At 44.5% G+C, this 20,160-nt stretch overlaps 2 protein-coding genes across 6 annotated transcripts in view; one reads left to right on the forward strand and one right to left on the reverse strand.

Moving 5' to 3' along the window:
* Positions 1-17,860, forward strand: part of INSYN2A (inhibitory synaptic factor 2A) — a 61,041-nt gene extending 43,181 nt beyond the window's left edge. For all 3 annotated transcript variants that reach the window (XM_033179154.1, XM_033179175.1, XM_033179164.1), the window contains one exon: positions 15,263-17,860. In XM_033179154.1, coding sequence (XP_033035045.1) covers positions 15,263-15,446 — 184 coding nt within the window. In that variant the 3' untranslated portion in view covers positions 15,447-17,860. The remainder of the gene's footprint in view (positions 1-15,262) is intronic.
* Positions 1-20,160, reverse strand: part of DOCK1 (dedicator of cytokinesis 1) — a 551,514-nt gene that overhangs the window by 301,674 nt on the left and 229,680 nt on the right. The window lies entirely within an intron of this gene.

The following is a 20,160-nucleotide window of genomic DNA, read 5'->3' on the forward strand; positions in this document are numbered from 1 at the left end:
CAAAACCTTCAGAAGGATTGCTATCCTTTTTTCTTTTCTTTTTGCAAATGTAATTTTTCACAAACAAAATATAAAAGTAGTGAGAAATGTTATAAGTTCTTTTTTTTTAAAGTTTAGACTGGAGAATAATTTTAGTGATCCACCAAATTATCAAAAAACAATTATCAAACCAAACACCCTCTAAAAAGTTGCTCAAAGTTACTGTCCTCTACATTAAGAACACAGACATGGGGAGAGCAAAGAGGCTTGAGGTTACACAATCTTGAACCCATCAGAGTTCTCCCCCAAGGGAAAGCCTAGATCTGGCCATCTATGCCTCCGATCCAGACAGAGCATCCCAGCCTCCCGCCCAGGTTCCTTAAAAGCAAAAGCAAAGTTGGGTCACCTGGAGACCTTGTCTCGGAGGAGGCAGAAGAAACCACAGATAGAGATGGGCACCGAAGTCCACATTAGCACATTCCTTAACCGCAGAGGTTCTCAATCAATGGGCCATTTGCAAAGTCTGGAAGAAGACGTTTTCAGTTGCCCACAACTGAGGAGCTGCTGCTGGTTATCTAGCAGGTAGAGGCCAGGAATGCTGCTGACATCCTATGCTGCCTGCACAGGGCAGCCCCCCAACCAAGAGCTATCCAGTCCCAAATGTCAATGGTACTGAGGCTGAAAAAGCCTACCTTACCGAAACCACCCCCACCTTAAAGAGTGTTGTAAGACGCACACACAAACTAGTAAGGCCTCCTGGCGGAAGGGAGGAGGGGCCCCTGCAGCAGCCTGGCATGGCACACCAAGCTGCTGACTGTTCTTGGCAATTGCCAATGAGGAGGTTAAAATGAGGCATCCATGCAGGTCTTTTCTTCAACAATTCCTCCAAATTAGAAACTCAATGATAGCAACAGATCAGAGAAGTTTGTTTAATGGGAAACTTTTCACTCTACTCATATTGCAAAAGAGAATTTTGAATCAACAATGAAAGGTTATAATGCTGACCCAAAACTACCCTTCACTAACATCAGTACGTTAGGAAGTGCAGAGTGCAGATGACCCGGCATATACTCAGAGTTCAGCTTCTGCCACTTTGGGAGCTAAAGTTCATACTGTCTTTAACGCAACCAAGCAACAGTGAGTCAAGACATCCAGGGTAGGTTCAGAGAATGAGCTGTTCAGCCTAAACCTATGTAATATTCTGTGGGTGATCGGGAAAAAAAAAAATATATATATATAAAATATATATATATATATATATGAATACTGTCTAATATAACTGAAATAATTTAAATGAATTTAGCTCTAAATCCAGAGCTCACTCCTGTAAAAAGTGATATTAAAAGTGACTGAGTAAGTCTCTGAAGGGCAGAAATCTGCCTTTTCAGGAATTACTCTAGTGGTCACTGTTTTGAACTGGCTCAACCACCACTCTACATGAATCCCAATACAACAGCCACTGGTCCACCTGCTAAAAGAACTGGTAGTGACCAAGCACTACAGGAATTTGCCAAGATTTAGGAAGACTCACTAGGTAGAGGCTGAGGCACTGTGATTGCTCTGATTATCTCATATGAACAGGGAAAATGCATGACTACTCATTGAGAGTTTTACTGCAGATGCAATTTTACAGACGGGTGATTTTGGTGGTATCCTCAGAAACTGAACAGAGATGTGGCCCTTGATAGCCAGCAGACCCAACTGTCACCCCCTTATAAATGGGAGAAGCATCCTGGAAGAGGTAGTGTTTGAGGAAAAGTGGAATTTTAGATCTTTCTTTCCTGATTTTTAAAATCACTCCCTTTGGAGTGATCACAATGACAAAACATCCCTACAACAGCCAAACTTCTGCTGCAAACAGAAGTTACCCTGGAAGGCTTTTGGTCCCAGGACGTCTGCAGAGTAATATTTCGGCTGGATTCCCACTGCCTCCCAAAGCCTTTATTTCATTGAGTCCTGTCAATGAAACAAACTAGTGTGAAACTCAAGAAATGAACCAGTATTCAAATAAAGACTGCACTATGACTACCAAGTTGAACATAGAGAGCTCATCAAATGCTGCTTCCTAAATTCCCTATCATGTTATAACGGAAATAATTAAAGTTTAACAATTACTCTTAAGGTGGTTATTATGTTGGATAAGAGTTTTCTGAGGTCTACAGGAAGAGATGATAAAGGGAGTGAAAGCTCACTTCTGGTCCATTAATTGAAAAACCAATCAATGGGGAAATCATTAAAAAATGACATGTACCTAACTTAAACATGTTATTTTAATTTGAATCGCATGAATTGAAATCTTACATTTAAATGATTTCAAGTTAGGGCAGCCTTCAGAGGTGAGGCCCAGATGTTTTCTTTGAATGTGGGCACCCCCACTACAGTTCCAAGTTATCCGCCATGAGTCACACCAATTTTCCTGTCTTTAAAGTGGAGCAAATTAAGGTGGCAGAATCTGAGATCAGAATCCTTCTGAATCCATACTTGGCCTGTCCCTACCTTTTTCATTGAATATTTTGTGGTAGCCCACTCTTTCCAAAGCATTGAACTCACAGCAATGCCTATCTTCTCATGCCTTATTGGTTTGCATGACATTCAATAATCACATCATTTCAATAGTGGGTACTAATTGTATAAACAGGTCCAGGAACAACTCTAGCATCCTCTCGGTAAGCATGAAACTTGAGAAGTAAGAACAGAGAGTCACAGGACAAAGACTGAGAAGTCAGTCGGTTAAGGGTCCCAACATCATGGGTGCACCACTTACAGCATGAAAGGCCAGGGCCATGTGGTTAATCGACTGCGTCAGCTAAGAGGGCTTATGTAATCCTATCTGACTACCAAACACTGGTATACTAGGAGGAACAGATACTTGGACTGGCTCTGGGAAGCCTCAGGTCTGTCTGATTCTGCCGCGGTGGCTGAGAGTTGCTGATCCACAGGGACAGGTAACTTCCCTCAGGGTCCCACTGAGCAAAGAGAAAGGGGAGGGTAAGCAATGGGGATTGAGCTGGATGACTTCGCAGCTTGCAGTCAGTCCTGTGAGTCAACCCCCAAATGTCAGAAGCTTAAGAATAGAAGTTTCTTTGGTAGAAAACTGTTCAAAACCCAGTGAGTCCTTGAGCAGGAAGAATCACCGATTCAGATGACCCAGTAGCAGTGCACATGGGGGGCCACAGCATCGCGGAAGTATAGACTCACAGTGAGCCAGAGGGCGTCTCCAAATTTCAAAGGCTTTACAAATCTAAGTCCATGTCTTGTTCTCACATGAAAACTTACAGGCAAGTCCTCCTTGAATTCCTGCATACGAATCTGTAGAGATACAATCCCAGCAGCAGGGGAAAGTGTAGCTCAGGTCACAGTCCCTGCGGTCGGATCAAAGCCTGGCTCTTAGTTGCAAGGGCCTCAGTCCGGGAGCTCAGGAACTTTGCTGTCAGTCCCTACACCACCAATACAACCCACTTCTCCATGTGCACCATGGGATGCCTGGAACACCCTGGGATTGGGTAGCTTAAAGGAATTTCAAAATAAATCTTAAAATGTCACATGACTGTGGTTGTCCCAGAGGCTTGAGAACAGGTGGGGCCATCACAGCTGCCAGTGTTCACACATTGTAATTTGTCATACCCTGCTTTCTGGAAGGCCAAAAGCCCTGGAGGGCAATGAATTTGACCCTGCCTGTCTTGCATTTAAACACTGCTTTTCACTCGAAATCCAATTACCCTTTCCAAGCAGCATAGCTGTCCACCGTGTTTCCAGTAATGCCTGGCCCAGGGAGATGAAGAGGATACTGTGTTCAAGACCTGGCTGCCTGGGGCTTTAGCAGCACAGCCTTGTAATAAATGCGTACCTTTGCCATGGGAGGTGGTACATATTTCTCTATGAAAAATCATTCTGTCATGGAAATACAGAGAACTAGGAAAAAGCAGCAAAAGGACAAAAGGTCTTGATGCCATTTCAGGGAGAAAAAAACCCACCAGTACGACAAGTGAAAGGTGAGAACCATCAGCCCGCGAGAGCCTGCCGTGTACTTGCAAGGTTAGGGCTGAGCTTCTGCTCTCTCTCTTGGGTGGGGTGTGTGTTCAGTCTCCAGGTCCTCTGGGGTTGCACTAAGGCATCACCAGGGTCCCTTCCGGATCTGAAATCCCAGGAACTGCTTCTTACAATTATGCAAGGGATGGAACTATGGGCTTCCAGAGACAGTGCACAGAAGGGTGAAAGTGTGGAGAGTCACAAGGCATTTCTCAGCTGGAAAACCCCTCTCCCTTATTGGCAAATCGACTGACTCAGAGCTGAGTAACCTTCTTCGGCAGAGGATTGATGGGCTTCCTCCTAGACCACTGAAACTCCAAGTACCAAAAGTGATATTTTTGACAACTTTTGAGATGGCTGACACAGCTACATTGTTTTCTAAGATGACAGACATCCCTTCGGTTGTGATCTAGACCAATTGTGCCACTCTAATTAAAACCATCTCAGCATGAAAGATGATTAAAAGAGATTCCAGTTTCCGTTTTCTTTAGTAAAACTTTTCTGGCTTATCTTCCATATTTCTTGTCACAATATGCTGTAATTATTTCAGAAAATGTTTTATGGATAAATTACTAATATAATCTTTGCTCATAAGCAGTTGAAATTTCTTCTCTCCAGCCCTATTTTGGTAATTCTTTTGTCAGACTAATCTGATGAGTCACACCACTGATGATTCACCTTTTGTTCAGATGTGGTTTCAGAAAGGAACAATGAAACATATCATTGCAAACCAGCCATTCTCTCCTTTGCTGAAATGGTTAATTTGTAAAATAGTACTGCAACAAAATGGCCTGAATTCTAATTTGTACATTTTCATGAAAATAACATGGACCAACTGCAATCCAAAGGCTTTTGGAGATGCAAGCAATATTTAAAAGATAACAGGAATTCTGACTCAGATTCACTAAACAGCATCTTTCCCAGAATTTAGAATCTTCTTGTAAAATGGTAGAATTCCTACCATTAGTTCCAAGCCCTGAGTGACCACATCCTCCTGGAGCACGCTGTGCCTGCTTCATTTCTGGATCATCACAGCCACCACACAAAGTGGCCTCGAGTAACACTAATAATTCTGCAGTGGATCAATGAGTGGGCTTGGAACCTGACTGGTTGGGAATGCCATAAGGCTCCATGCCACTTGTCTGACACACAGAGGAGGAGCTTGTGAAATGCCTTGCTGTGTACGCCATGCTTTCACCATTTGATATGATGGTCAAGGACAGGTGGATTTTTTTTTTTTTTTTTTTTTTTTGAGACAGGATCTCACTCTGTTGCCCAGGCCGGGGTGCAGTGGTGCAATCTTGGCTCACTGCAACCTCCGCCTCCTGGGTTGAAGCAATTCTTCTGCCTCAGCCTCCCGAGTAGCTGGGACTACGTGCATGCACCACCATGCCTGGCTAATTTTTGTATTTTTAGTAGAGATGGGGTTTCATCATATTGGCCAGGCTGTTCTCAAACTCCTGACCTCGTGATCCACCCGCCTCAACTTCCCGAAGTGCTGGGATTACAGGCATGAGCCACCATGCCCAGCCAAGGACAGGTGGAATTTTAAACAACCACTTTGATAAAAATGTCTTAGCCCTTTCCATTTGGGAAATTAATGCCTAATGGGCATTAATTGAACAGGCGTTTTTCAAGGGACCTCCTAAGGACAAACTCTGCACCAGGCGCTGGGAGACTGGGAGGAGTGTGAAGCTGCTGCAGACAACTCCATGCATGCCCCTTACCCTGGGACCCTGGGATGAGGGTCAGGACAGAGTTGTGGCGAGAGGGCCCCTTGCCCTGGGACCCTGGGCTGAGGGTCAGGACAGAGCTGTGGTGAGAGGGAGCCCTCTGTACTGAAGGTGGGAACCACAGGTGCAGGATGTAAAAGGCAGGTGAGGAGGAGGTTAAGGAAGCCAGGGTGCCTGACCTGGCAAAGCAGACTCCAAAGAAAAGACAATTGTGGAGGGAGGCCAGGTTAGGGAGGATTTGGATGGCCTCTCTAGAGCCCTCCAGGCTAGAGAGTTGTGAACAACTGGCAGGAACTAGGAGGAGAAACAGCCAGCGCATCCCCAAGGATGGACCGGAAACCTCACGACCCGTGAACACTCCCCGTTGGAGCAGCTGGAGAACATCCCAGTCCATCACAATTTTTGATGGCTTCTCAAGCAGGAAGCTCCAAAAGAGGGCAAGTGCCTCCCCCAAATGACTGGAAGATTTCAGGAAAGATGAGGAAAACATCTAGTATTATGAGATTAAATGAAGAATTCACAAAAGTGATGGGTTGCATTTTCTCACATCATCCTTGGTAATTTATTGTAACACCAATAAGACCACAAAACAGAGGGTGCAAAGAGTTCTAGATAAAATCACACACACTGGTCCTTCACTGATTCTGAGTGTATTGCAAAAAGAAAGCTGGTCAGGGTAGTGCACGATCAAGACAGCCGGCAGAACCAGGCGCCTCCTGACTAATGGAGTCCTATTGTTAAGAGTGGTAATTGCATTTGTATGCAGAATCCGTGCCAATTCCAGCCTGTCCGGAGCCCACTTGGAGTGGAGTCTCTGCAGCCTTTGTCATTCAGCGATTATCTCTTTATGGAAGTGCCCTTTCCAGCCTTGCTTCAATGACCACCACTTGTGCATATTAAGTTCTTTAGCAGCATGAACTGAGGTGGGGGAAGTTTGCCTTTTGCCTAATGTTTAGCGCTCCGTTTCTAGTATTTACCGTGAGTGACAGGGTGGGAAGATGACGAAAGGAATCCCTGAATAACACCTTACACAATGTTAGTCTGGGTCAGGAAATATTTTTGTTTAATGAAGTCAGGAAAAAAGAATGATTTTGACAGACCTCAAAATTCTTCTTGAAAATTCCCAAAGCTAATAATCCAAGTTTTTTCTTTTCTATTTGAAATCTAAAAATATATTATTTATATCCCTCGCATATGTATGGATTTAGGTTTAGTCATTTTTACTAATGTTTAGTAACACCTTAATTCTCTTATTTAGGTGCTATAAAACTCGTTACAGCCATAAAACTGAAAACTGATTAGCCACCTCAACATATTATTTGTGGAACACTTCGTTAAAATTTATTAGCTGAGAAAGGCTAATTATACTGATAGTCACAGCCTTTGGTTATACCCCAAGGTCAAAGTTAAGGAGGCATTTACCAATGTCCAAAATAGCATGAGAGGGCTACGCTGTCAGTTTCATGGGAAGATAAAGATAATTCCGTTTTAGAGGAGTATGGAGATTTTTCTGGGAGTCAATACGGGATGCAGTCCTGGTCACTATGTCCCAGGCTAGGTCATAGGAAATTCCATGGGGAATAGAGTGACTAGGGAATTCAGTGGTACGGGACCTTCCTCAGAGAGGCGTCTTGAAAGAACCTGTTTGAGAAGGGACCTCCTGGAGGAATGCGCAGGCTGACGTTTAGACCAGTCACTGGTGACACCAGACGACACACACAAGCAGCTAATGGTTTCCGTGTGTGATGAGAACTATCACTGCTGCATTTAGTGGAGATGATGCTCTCAACGGGTATCAGGATGGAATGGGAGGCCCTGACCACATCTAAGAACGAGGGTTCCAGGCTGGTGGCCCAGGGAGGCAGGGTGGCTTTGTAGCCTTCCCTCCAACACTGGGAGCCTGGGACGTCACCTGTCTCTCTAGACAGACGCACTCCCATCTTCGAAAGGAGATGGGCAGGCGAGGTGATGGTCCTGGTCATGGGAGCCCACTCAGGGTTGGGTTGGCCATGAGGGACTCACAGCAACCAGCTTAGAACAGGAGGACAACAGCCCTGCCTTTTCAAGGCAGTTATAACACAGTTATAAAAGTCGGAAAACTGGCTGCTCTTCGCTGAGGTCAGGAACAGCAGTGTACTCCAGGCTACGTCTAAGAAAGGACTGACCCCTCCGATTATCACGACCCATCTTCCTGGCTTCCTAGGGGGATAGCATAAGATATGCTTCCCAGACACGTGGCAGTGCCGTTAGTCATGGAGTGACTTTCCTCATGGAGAACTTACGATGGGCAGAGGCTTTCCAAATGACTTGGGTCTGCCTCTGCTCCTCAGTGACACTATTTATGGGATGCCAGGTTTTCTAACCCCTGTGCATCTGACCTGCCCTCAGACCCAGGCACCTAGATGAGGCTTAGACCCCAGAGCCGCAGGTGCACTGCAGAGCGCGCTGCAGGTAGGACGGGCGGCTAGGATGAGCTCCAGTCAAGCAAGGTCTCCAGTATGGTCAGGGAAAACATCCAAGATGCATTCAGAAAGCTCAGCTCATCGTCTAATTATAACTTTGGATCCTTTGTAGTAAAATATATAGCTAGGGTATCTGGCTAATGCTCTTTTGAAAAAACTATAATCGTAATTGCTTGTTCATAGCATACCAGGACAAGGGGACAGATCTTATAGTTTGAGTGTCAATATCATGGATGAGCCATTTATTCTGATATTTTAAGCCCTACAGTGATACCGTAAACATTGATTAAGGCACCTACTACGTAAAATAGTGGTAAAGGAAGGATTCGAAGTTACAGGGAATGATTTCTATGTTTGAAGTGTTGAAAAGCTAGTAACTACAAATCACTGATATTTTAAACTATTAGGATGAGATCCATGCATAATATATATAATATAGGTACATAATATAGGAATAGTATATAACAAAGTATATAGACAGAATAAATAGAATTATACAAATGTATATATTTTAAATGAAAACAGAAAATAGGGCGGCAGCACTTTGCTGAGATTAGAAGTGAAGGGATTTGGTTCAGTTCATCAGTTTATTGCAATTCAACAAACAGAGCAGGTTCGGAGCCGGCACTGTGTTAAATACACTGCAGACGAAAGACGAATTTAAACATGGTCCATCCCTCTGAGTTCACAGACCTGGGGAAAACAGCTGTGATCCCACAGCAGACAGGCTCTTGTAGAAACCTAGAGATAATGCTGCCAGAGCAGTAACATCCCAGCGGTGTGTGGATGAGGCAGGAAGGAGGGTGGACTTCATTATTCTAGAAAATCCACAGAAAGAAGGGGTGATGTGTCACCTAGGTTTTCAAGGATAAGCAGGGATTTGAGAAGGAGTTTGCCAGTCTTCCTAAGGTGACTCTGGTAACTGGAGTGGGAGAGAGTACAGACTGAGGGAGACTAAGCTGTTCCAATGGCCAAGGAGAAAACTGCTGGAGTTCTGGACTAGAGCAGTGGCAGGTGGGTGGAAAGGAAGGACAACGGGTGTTTTGAGGGTAAATCCACTCGACCCAGGGATGCAGAGGCAGGAGGAGCAAGTCGAGCTAGATTCCAGGGTCTGCAGTCGTCCGGGGCGGTGAATGGGGGCTGCAGGCTGAGTGTGGAAGGACAGAGATGCAGGCGGGGGGAAAGATCTGGTTCTGGACATGCTGGCTTTCCAGTGGCCCTTAGATACGCACACGGGGATGTGTTCAGAAGAGAACAACAAATACTTGGGTCCTGGTTCTTACATAGCCTGCAGAGGTGGCCAGGGTCACGTCCATAAACCAAGGCCCAGAAAGGACTTGCCCAAATTCACCTCTCATGCAAGGGGGAGAGTGAAGCCTGGGATGGGGACCCCAACTTTCAGCTTCCTCTGGACAATGCTGGTGTTGCCCATGGCGCTCACATAAAACTGGCCAAGTTGGCACTGATGTCAGCTGACATAAATTGTTGTGCTTTGGGGACGTGGCTGGTCCTATCCAAAGCTACACAATAAAAGCCAGCCCACATCCTGGTGCGCCTGCCCTCCTGGCCCTCGGCCTTGTTCCAGGAGACCCCTGTGTGAAGTGGGAACACATCTCAGCCATCACTTCACAGCCAAGCACACTCAGGTCCCCAAGGTGAGGTGATTTAGCCACAGAGGCAGAGCGTGAGTCAGCGCAGAGCCACAGTGAGTACTGGGGAGCCTCCGAGATCTAATTCAAAGAGAATGAAAGGCAGAGGCCTCTGACCTGCTGGCCACCGAGCCACATGGCCCTGTCAAGGCTGGAGACCCCAGAGACTAAGGGTTTTCTTCCCTTCCAGAAAACAAGCAAGCTCCAGGGCACCAGACTGTCCTGCTTTTAACTCTTAACTGATACACACAGGCGACTGGAGAAGGCAACTTTAAAAACGTGTTCCTCTTAAATTATCTTGAGGATTCGGTGACAGCTTGCTAAAGAAACTGTGGCAGGGCCTGAGTATTTATAGGAGCATGAGACAAACAGAGAATAAGCTGGAGAAGCAAGAAGGATGCCGCTCTGCAAAATCGCATGCGGCAGTGGGGAGGAGTGTTACTACAAAGCCTAGCACAGTCTCTGGGAAGAAAAGAAGCTTGGGTGCAGGCTGGAGAGCAGCCTGAGATGTAGGGCAGATTCTTCTTTCTTTGGAAATGTACAGAATAATCATGTTGTAAGAAAGTTCCCACACTTAAAACTTTCATTTTGAAAAGGGAAAGACAACCAAGAAATTAAATCTCTCAGTTGCTTTAATCATGCATCACAGGGCATTGCCAAGAGCACAGCGAGGGCGACACAGCCCCAGGGCACAGAGTGTTTGGGTGGATAATTCCCTTATCTGGAGGGAGAATGGAGGTGCAGGCGGGAGAGGGCTACAAAGGTAAATCCCGACCGTCCCCAGGGATTCGTGTCTTGTCAACATCCCCAGCCGTCCAGGGATCTTCCCTTCTCACCCAGCAAACTCTGCAGCCTGTGTTTGAGGTGTTTGTAGGACAGAACACCCCGCACAGGTAAGGCTGGCCTGGCTCCAGCTGCTTCAGACTCATGCTTTGAATCTCAAGAATCAGGACTTTTTCCAGGTTGCTGCTCCTCCCCAGGAGTAAGAATTCCTCATGACAGGGACACTCCCCTGCCCATGCATTACCAACACCAGATCCTTCCAGCAGGGGGCAGCAGCACCACCCTAGGCTTCCTGCCTCCTGAGCTGCTGGAGAGAGGCCTGGGAGGTTGCAGGGGGGCTGTGCAAAGCCACAGCCAGTCCTAAGAAACCACAACAAGGTTTAGAGCCCCGGCTTCCCATGTACCTGTGTGGCTGTAGAATGAGCCCCTGCACTGGAGCCGCCCTGGGAAAGCAGGTCCACACAGCACGTCTGGAGGCCTGGGACCATGACGGTGCTCAGAACAAACATCGCCCAGAAAACATGGGGCTAGACCTCCACCTTCTATCCACAGGAAAGTGAAAAGGGGATAAAGTAACACTCAGGCTCCCCCTTAGCACAGCTACAGTGGCAGCTGGTTACTCACAAGCAGACCCTGCTGGCCCCACTCATCCTATCCAAGATCTTACTGTAGAATCCTAGAAGACGGGAAGGAGGGGACCGTGGCATGGGAGCCTCCTTTGGAGATCCGTGGCAGGATCTCCAAAAAGATCCTGGAGTGTGTCTTGCAGAAAATGTTTCAGGATCTTCGATAAGTTCTGATAGAATGGAACCAGGCCACAGACTCCATCTGGAGTGGTTCTGACGCTGCCTCCAGGCAGAGCTCTATTTGTTTGTGGCAAGGAAGGGGTCTCATTGTGGGAGGACGCAACATAATTTTTGGCCAAAATAAAGCAGACCTGGGCAACTGGGACTAAAAGTGAGGTAGAATTTGCCTCTTTTGTTTTTTTTTTTTTTTTCCTTCAAGACAGAGTCTCACTTTGTTGCCCAGGGTGGAGTGCAGTGGCACGATCTCAGCTCACTACAACCTCCACCTCCCAAGTAGCTGGGATTACAGACATGCACCATTACATCCAGCTAAATTTTGTATTTTTAGTACAGATGGGGTTTCACTATGTTGGTCAGGCTGGTCTCGAACTCCTGATCTCAAGTGACCCGCCCCCCTCGCCCTCCCAAAGCGCCAGGATTACAGGCGTAAGCCACCATGCCTGGCCAGAATTTGCCTTTTCAAGACTCTGTTCTCATTCATTAATTCTAGCAATATTAGGCAACTGCCAGGACCCAGCCCCTGCTGCAGTTGCTGGGAACAGAAAGAGGATGACGGCATGGCATCCCCTGGTTATGGTGCCTGCATTCGAGAAGAATGCATTTAGGAAGATGAAGGCAAGCAATATGGGAACGAATAATTATTTGTGGTTAGTGCAGAAACAAATAAGGAAGGATGGATTGGGCCACCTTTCGGAAGGTGGTCAGACAACAAGGAGGTTATGTGGACCTGAGAAACAGTGGACCAAGGAGTGCCAGCCATGCCATGAGCCCAGAAAGGTGTTTCAGGCGGGGAGAAAGTGATAACCATGAAGCAGGCAGCAGCGGAAAAAGATGTGGCCCCCAGTAGGGCAACCAACCCTCCTACCACCGGTCTGCCAGGCAGCAGGAAGGGAAAACTGAAGCAAGAGTCACGGGCCCTCCACCAGGCAGGCCCCCAAGCACTATCTGGACAAGCCGCTGGCTCAAATACAGAGGGAGGTCTATGTGCAGGGCAGTCCCAGTGCCCTGGAACATCTAGCAGCAGCTTTTCTCCAAGGCCACTACTCTGACCAGAAGAGCAGGTGTTGCTGCCTTTTGATCCATTTAGCTATTAAGACTAAAGGGACCTTTGTTCGATGTCAGCCAGTTGGCCAGACTGTTAACCTTCTGATGCTGTCCCCTCCAGTCAGGTTTCTGCTTCAGACTCAACCCAGAGACTTGGTGTGTCAAACTCAACCTAGAGACTTGGTGTGGTTCCCCAAGAAAAGTCCTTGAGCAGGAAGCAGTGTCCAGAACAATGCACATTATTCCTTCACACCTCTGCACACGTTGCCTGGCTGGTACACCGGCATCATCCCACACGCAAATCCACTGCAACTCACATGTGACAGATGGGGAGATGGGCTGGGGGGCGGACCTCAGGGTCAACTCGCTGGCCACCACTGCGGGCGTTTCCAAGTGGGCACTCACAGACTCACAAGTGCCCTCTACCAAGGAACCTGCCTCTGGTTGCAGATTCCCAGGGCAGCGTAATGGGGAGTGCAAACAGGGATCAACTCGACAGATAATCAAGTCATTCTGTTAACAAGAACTCAGATTAGATTATTCTGTGATTACATGGTTCCTTGGTGTGATAAATTGGTTAATAACAGGATTCCCAATGTAGTTGCTTAATGGGAATTCAATAATTACAGGTAGCCAGAATTGTACTGTTAGCCTAGGAGATGCTAGCACCTTCTCTCGTTTTAATAACCCAAAACCAATCTGGGGCTGTTGAAAGGGTTACGATCTGGAGAACACAGCTTCGATATTACCGAAGCACCGTGGTAAAATTACGCTCCTGTACCTAACATACCATATATTCACAGGTTCGATTGACAGGCTCCTGTTTTCCTTGTTAAATGTCCAAGTTGAAGAGATCTCCAATAGATATCTTTATTACTTAGCTCTTGTTTCCATTATAAGATTAGTGATCAACAGATAATAATGGTACAATAATATTTAAATTGCATCTTATAGTTTAGGAGGCTCATCCATGGGCATTCTTTGGTGGGGAGAGACTGTTACCACAGTTCAGCAATTACGATAGCCAGGGAAGGAACTATTATCTCTCCTTGAAGTGAAAGAATTGAAGCTTAACGAGCCCCCGACTCCCAAACCAGCATCAGGTGGAAGAGGCAGGGCAGAAATCCCATGTCCTTCTAATGCACCACATCATAGAACTGAGGCCTGAATTTCATTCATGCAGTATAGCCTTAGATTACACTTTCCACAATTGTCCTTAAGAGGGACTACGCCTCCATCATCACATAGTCTGGATTAGCAAGACTTCAATTCATGAGATTTTATTCTACTTCCTACAAATTAGAGCATAACTCAAATAGGCTCTTTGAAAAAAGGGAAAAGGATAACTTGTTTTGGGAGCAGGAGGTTACTAGCCAAAAACTTCTCTGACAATTTTTTTTTTTAATTTTTTGAGTAATATTAGAGTCTTTGACAATGAGAAAAATGGAATAGTGGATTTAAAACGTGAAATGGCCATTAGATGGGTCTTGAACTTGTTTTAAAACTCCAGATCATATAGCTTGGCTGTTTTTGTCTTTCCCAAATGTCAAAATTTGTCTAGGATTAATGGTTCTCTAAATCAATAGGATTTCATGTTTATAAATGGTTTATGGTTCCACTGGTTATAAAATGTTATGAGCTCATGCATTATCATCAACGCTGAGCCTCTACTGAAATCTACTGACATTTAGTCTGGCATCCAGACCAGACATGGAAGGAGGACAGAACGGAATCCTCCCAAGGCCTGGCCCAGACCACAGAGGTCCCAAGGAGGGACAGGGTGAGCGGAAAGGGAAGCAAAGCTCCTCAATGCAGGGATCATCACAGAAAAACGATGCATGGACCAGAGGTCCTATCCCAATTGCCAACGGGACCTGTTAAGACTCAAAGTTAGAAGATCAAATGTGGTCCTTTGCAAAGGCATGGAGAAAAGAGAGGGCTCTAGACAAGCTGACAGCAATTTTCGAAGAAATGCTGTAAGAAACAACATAGTTCAAAAATCATCTTTCACACCACCTTCTAACACAAACATTATCACTGCTGGCAAATGTGCTTCCACATTGGCTCTGTGCTTGCACGCCGTGGCTTGAGTGATGTGATTTTACTTTTGTGTTGTCTTTACTGAACACACCCCACACTTCTCCCAAATAAACTGTGGTTAGTAATGATGGAGTACCGTTCAATGGTGTTGACTCCATGAACACAGTTTTCCCCAGCGATGGGCACTATGGCCCTTATGAGATTTTCAGACAGATAAGCTTTTGCCAAGGAGAATGTCAGCCAAGGTCATTTCCTTCCAGAATTGTTTTAGGTGGGAGGATCAGAGAAATCTATTTCTCTGATCTTGTGACACACTGCACAGGAACAGACCTTGCGTGCACTTGGTATAGATATACGAAGGTGACCCCTGCCTACTCATACTTTTGGTTTTCTATTTTACTCCATGGAACCCAGGTGAACAGACTGTGGACAAACGATGGGGTTATTCATATTTCACATTTTTCATTTCCACAAATACATACACCAACTGTGCACAGTAACACAATGTTAAAGATTCACCGAGAGAAGCAAGTAAGTTATTTTCCAAAGGAAGTGAGCCTACTTGAAATACTTCACGGCAGCACACAGCTGAAACATAGTATATCGAATTGCTATTATTAAACCATAAAATTACATTATAAACAAACACTGACCATGCCCAAATTTTGCTGTCACTAAGAGGGATCTTCATATGGAAAAGATCAAATGCTAAATTCTTCACTCTCTCTCTTTTCTAGTGTGGAGCTGGATTTTAAGCAGCAAGAAGACAAACTCCAGCCAGTTCTGAGAAAACTCCACCCTATTGAGGAAACTCAGGTCATACCTTCGCCTTACTCTCAGGAGACTTACTCCTCAACTCCCAAGCAAAAATCCAAAACTGAATCTAAAAAGCACGGAAGATGGAAACTCTGGTTCCTTTAACACTCACGGTGTCTGGAGTCTCGAGGCCATCTTTAGAACCCACTGGAGTTTAAGTCAATACTTTTCCAAAATGAATAGGATCGAGGGAACTGTGGTGCCCATTCAGGCACCTCCCACTTCTCGCCCTGCGTACCAAAAAGGCCTTTGTACCAACAGATAATTAACAGAATCAAGGTATTCCGTGTCACTCCTTGCCAGCTGTTCTTTGCAGTTCACTGATGTGGGATGTAAAATCTGAAATGAAACTTACATAGTTAAAGATGATAAGTAAAAATTTTCCCCCCACCCCCAATCTGCAAGTAATACATTATCAACCTGCAAGATGGCAGGCTGTCACCCTGTACACAGCTATAACTCATAATTATTTTCAAGCCTTGATTTTCTTTTTAATAACGAGAAGAAAAAGCAAGCCTTATGTTTGCGAAGGACTTCATTTTTATGTTTCATTTTGCAAATAAGCAGGGGGCGAGTGCAATTTTCAGCACATCAAATTCCGGAGAAAGCACAATTTTTTCAAGTGGTCAGAGACCATGAATAATCTCTAAAATGTGACTATATGTATATTTGCCTTCATGTGCTATAGCGCTAAGCCAAGTGACCATATCTCAGTGTCACATTGACACCTCAAAGTTAGCATCCTCTTCATCTCCAGACTTACAACATGTTTACTGCTCATTTTCCAAATGGCCAGCAACCAGGAGTCCCCCCAAAGTCAGGATATGCCTTTACTCGCTACAAGTAGACAGGGTCAGAGCTATCAGACACTAAGCTTTCTTAGATCTCATTTTTAATCTTTTGGTACCCAAAGGTCAAATGATACATTCTGGCAAGAATCTGAGAACACACACAGAGATACACGATGGATAATCCAACCACCAATGAATCACAGGCATTCTGTGCCATGGCAGACAGTGTTTTTGTGGATCAATCCTCTGAGAAACCGTTAGCCATGGTAAGTGCAGCCAGACATGATATATAATTCGTTATGCTCTGTATTAACGGCGGAAGACCTGACCATCTCAAAGAGAAATAGCGTGTTTAGTTTAGCTGCTACCAAGGGACAATGTCGCCTACATTTAACCTATTAGTAAGTTGTACTAAACAACATACTTAGGGGAAAGCTGTGAATCAAATGTTTTTAGATATTTTTTAAATCAACAGTAACACTTAGAGTTCTCTCTTGATTACACATTGCAATGTAAATCTTAGTTCCTTTATTTTTTCACTCATTTCTTTGCACCTTGCAAGTATCTTTTTATAGAAATCAAATCCCCTAGTCTATTAATGCCTTTGTCTATCCATTTTTTTTTTTGATTTTCACAATAGGAAGTAGGGATCTCACTTTGCCTTTTTTTTTTTTTTTGTACAACTTAAATTTTGAATAGTTTGTGAGCATACAGGAAAACCTAGTCTTGAAGTTTCAGTCCAGCAGTTTCACATCTATCAGAGTGCTGACATGCACACCTCATTGATTAGATGCCAAACACACGATGGCTGACCTTGGTAAAAGGATCGCACCTGCTTTTATCAGATTGGAGCTACTTCTTGCCATGTATTTTCCTCCTGACTCAATAGCAAATCTGTTTTAGTTCTAAGTGTTTTGACTCTGCAAGGACCTAGTGATCAGTAATGAGATCGGACCTTGAAAAAAAATGAAGAGTATATCATGTAAACATTCTTTAGGGGCCACTCAAACAATACCGCAGTTGTATGCTTTAATTTAAAACACACACGTGCACACACACATCTTTTGCGGAAACACTATATGAGGTCTGAATCCCTGAATATCAGTAAAAGGAAATGAGAAATATTTTTGTGCAAAAACAATGAGGAAGTTGATCCTATAACATGAAGGAAGTGTAACTGTTTCATGTGAACACTTAAAAATGGGTTTCATGTTTTTTATACTGTTTTTAACTAAAGTTATAAAAATGTTTCCAACAAGTTCTCTGTCCTTATGTTTTAAGAATCCCAACTATCTCAGTAAATTGAAATAAGGGTATTAGCAGTTTTCTAATCAGTAATACAAATCTGTCCCAACACAAGGACATCCTAGTACATAAAATAATGTCACTGTTTCACGCCAGTCTAGACCAAAAAGAAAACAAAAATTAAAATGTTCAGAGTCAAAAAGGAACTTCTGAAGATAAACTAATTCCTCCCTAAAAATTAAAGTATGTTTAAAACGGAAAAAAACTATTGTCAAAATCATTTCATAGTTTAATTGCAACTCGTCACTAACAGATGGTGATTTTTCTCTTGGAAAGACTCAAGTAAAAACTCTGATACAAAAGCAAGGTAAAACGCACAGGGTTCCCTTATGTAGATGTACACATGGCATTGCATATAGAGATTAAATTATTATACTTGTCATTAAGTTCTTTATTAATTTTTAAATAAAAAAATCAAAGATGTTTTATGTGGCTACTAAACTTATTTCATGGCCTCAAAAATTGGGGAAGATAAAAGTAATCTAAGAAAAGAATAATAAAGGAAGAATGTTTGGGCCAATAGGCATTTCATCGGTCTGCAGAAGACAAGAGCGTCGTAAAGGCTGGGCCTGACCCACCAGCCAGAGTTGGCCTGGCCTGGGGAGGGGAGGGACTGACATGCCCACCCATGCACCCTGGCATGGAGTTTGGCCACCAGAAGACATGGTGGCATTTTAGAATGCACACAGGCTCACAGCAGGAGGTGTCTGAGGTTTAATTTTTAAATAACCTCAGAAGAGATGGCTAAATACATTGAGTGTTGTCAGAGTAAGCTGTGGCATGTAAATCTTGCCTCCGTGGCCCAGGGAAGGTAGCTCCTCTCTAGATCTTCCATCGTGCACATCCCCAGCCTCAAGGGATCAGCGCCTTCTTCCTTTCTTCTTCCCCTCCCTAGTGGGAGATAGGCTGAGCGCCTGCCTCTCCTGCTGACACTAGCCTAATACTAACCCATCTGCACCTGTGTCCTGACGCTTGCCTCACCTGGACGGCCTAGGAGAGGAGAGGCCACGACCCTTTTTCCCAGTATCTGCAACCACGGAGTCCATGTGCAAGGGAGAAGGCACTGTAGACTGAGACTCAAGGCTCCTGCTACCATCACATGTTCTTCAGGGAGAAGAAGGGGGTTCCTTTTCTGACACATGCAGAAAGGGAAGGAAGGCCCAATGCACAGCCCAGAGCAGGCAGAGGGAGGGGTCTGTCTCATTCTATAATCATTTCTGAGCCAACTATTGGTGCTGCCTCAAAGGTCCTGTTCTATAGACACCCAGACACAATAAAGGGTGCCTACCACTCAGGTGCCCACCAGGCACTCTACAAGTGTGCAACTCACTTCCAAGAAGCAGGAAGTCCTGCATCTGCTCCTTCGATCTCTGACCCACCAGCAGAAGACAAATGGGGAGAGGCTCAAAGCATGGGAAAACCTTGCTAGCTTGGAAACAACTTAGGCAGTTGGCAGCGTTTCCCATGTACCCTGAGAGGCAGTTACTTATCTACAGCCACAGAGATCTGAGATGTGGCTGGACTATTGGGTGTAAATGGTGTCACGGTCATGGCCCAGCCTCAGGCAGACCAATTCCAACCTACAGTCACAAGGAGGATGACTTGCAACACTGTTTTCCTGGGAGACAACACGGGCATATCAGAACCAAGATACACAACCGTTAATTAAAACTGTGAAGATAGACCATCAAATAATGGCCTTTCCTAGAAGACAGCAAGAAAAGGAAGCAAGAAAGAGGCATGAACTTTTCTATGTCATGATGTTAGTAACACCATGGCCTGTTTAGAAAACCTGTCACTGGTGGACCCATTCCTTGGGAGCATTTTTATTAGCAAGTGAAAGCTGATGTAATTATGAATCAGGGCAGTTTTGCTGGAGCAGTGTCACCTAAAGATCAGAGCAGCTGCTTCCCACACCAGCACGTCTTCTTTGATCTATAGAAATTCTACCACTAGCGTATCTGCATGCGCTGCATGTGCAGCCACTTTATTTACTGAAAGTAAACAACTCTGTGGTGTAAAGATCAGAAAGAACATCCATTTCATGAACTGGCATAAAGTCATCATGCTACAGGGGATCCTATACATTCTGGTCAATGACAAGGTCATTTTAAGTTGTGCAAAAATTAACTTAAGGCAGTCTGGTTTTGCAAATACCTTTGCAGTTTGGTATGAATATGTAAGGACTGCAGAGCATATTTCACCCATTCAATAATGTGGTTTTTACTTCTTCTGCAGTAAACCCATAGCTGGTAACCAACCTTGAAAAAATGCCAGGGTCACAGGAATATAAAAAGAAACCTAAAACTGCTGTAGCTGCCCCAAAGGAAAATGAACTTATAAAACCATTGTTGCACACACACATTTTAGGATGATTTTCTGAAAGCAGGTAGGTTTATTAGCAAGCAGCACAATTATAGACATTTTTTATGATGATTATATACAAAAGCCAGACACTGTCTATTTGAAACACATTTTTTTGTAAATGATTTTAAAATCATTTTTAAAACATATTCATACTTAAACTCTATTACAATGGACATCTCAAAATGAACGCTCATGCATGGAGATATAACATCTTTGTGAAAATATTTGGTTATGGTCTTGGGAAAAAGGCACTATTCACTGGGAAGCCAATTCTATTATACCTTTTCCAAATGAAGGAGTATGTCAGGCCCTTATCAATCACCCAGGCTTAGAGAAAGCACCGGGTTTTCACCAGC

The sequence above is a fragment of the Trachypithecus francoisi genome, unplaced genomic scaffold (assembly GCF_009764315.1).
Source record: "Trachypithecus francoisi isolate TF-2019V2 unplaced genomic scaffold, Tfra_2.0 Contig01579, whole genome shotgun sequence".
Lineage (NCBI taxonomy): Eukaryota > Metazoa > Chordata > Mammalia > Primates > Cercopithecidae > Trachypithecus > Trachypithecus francoisi.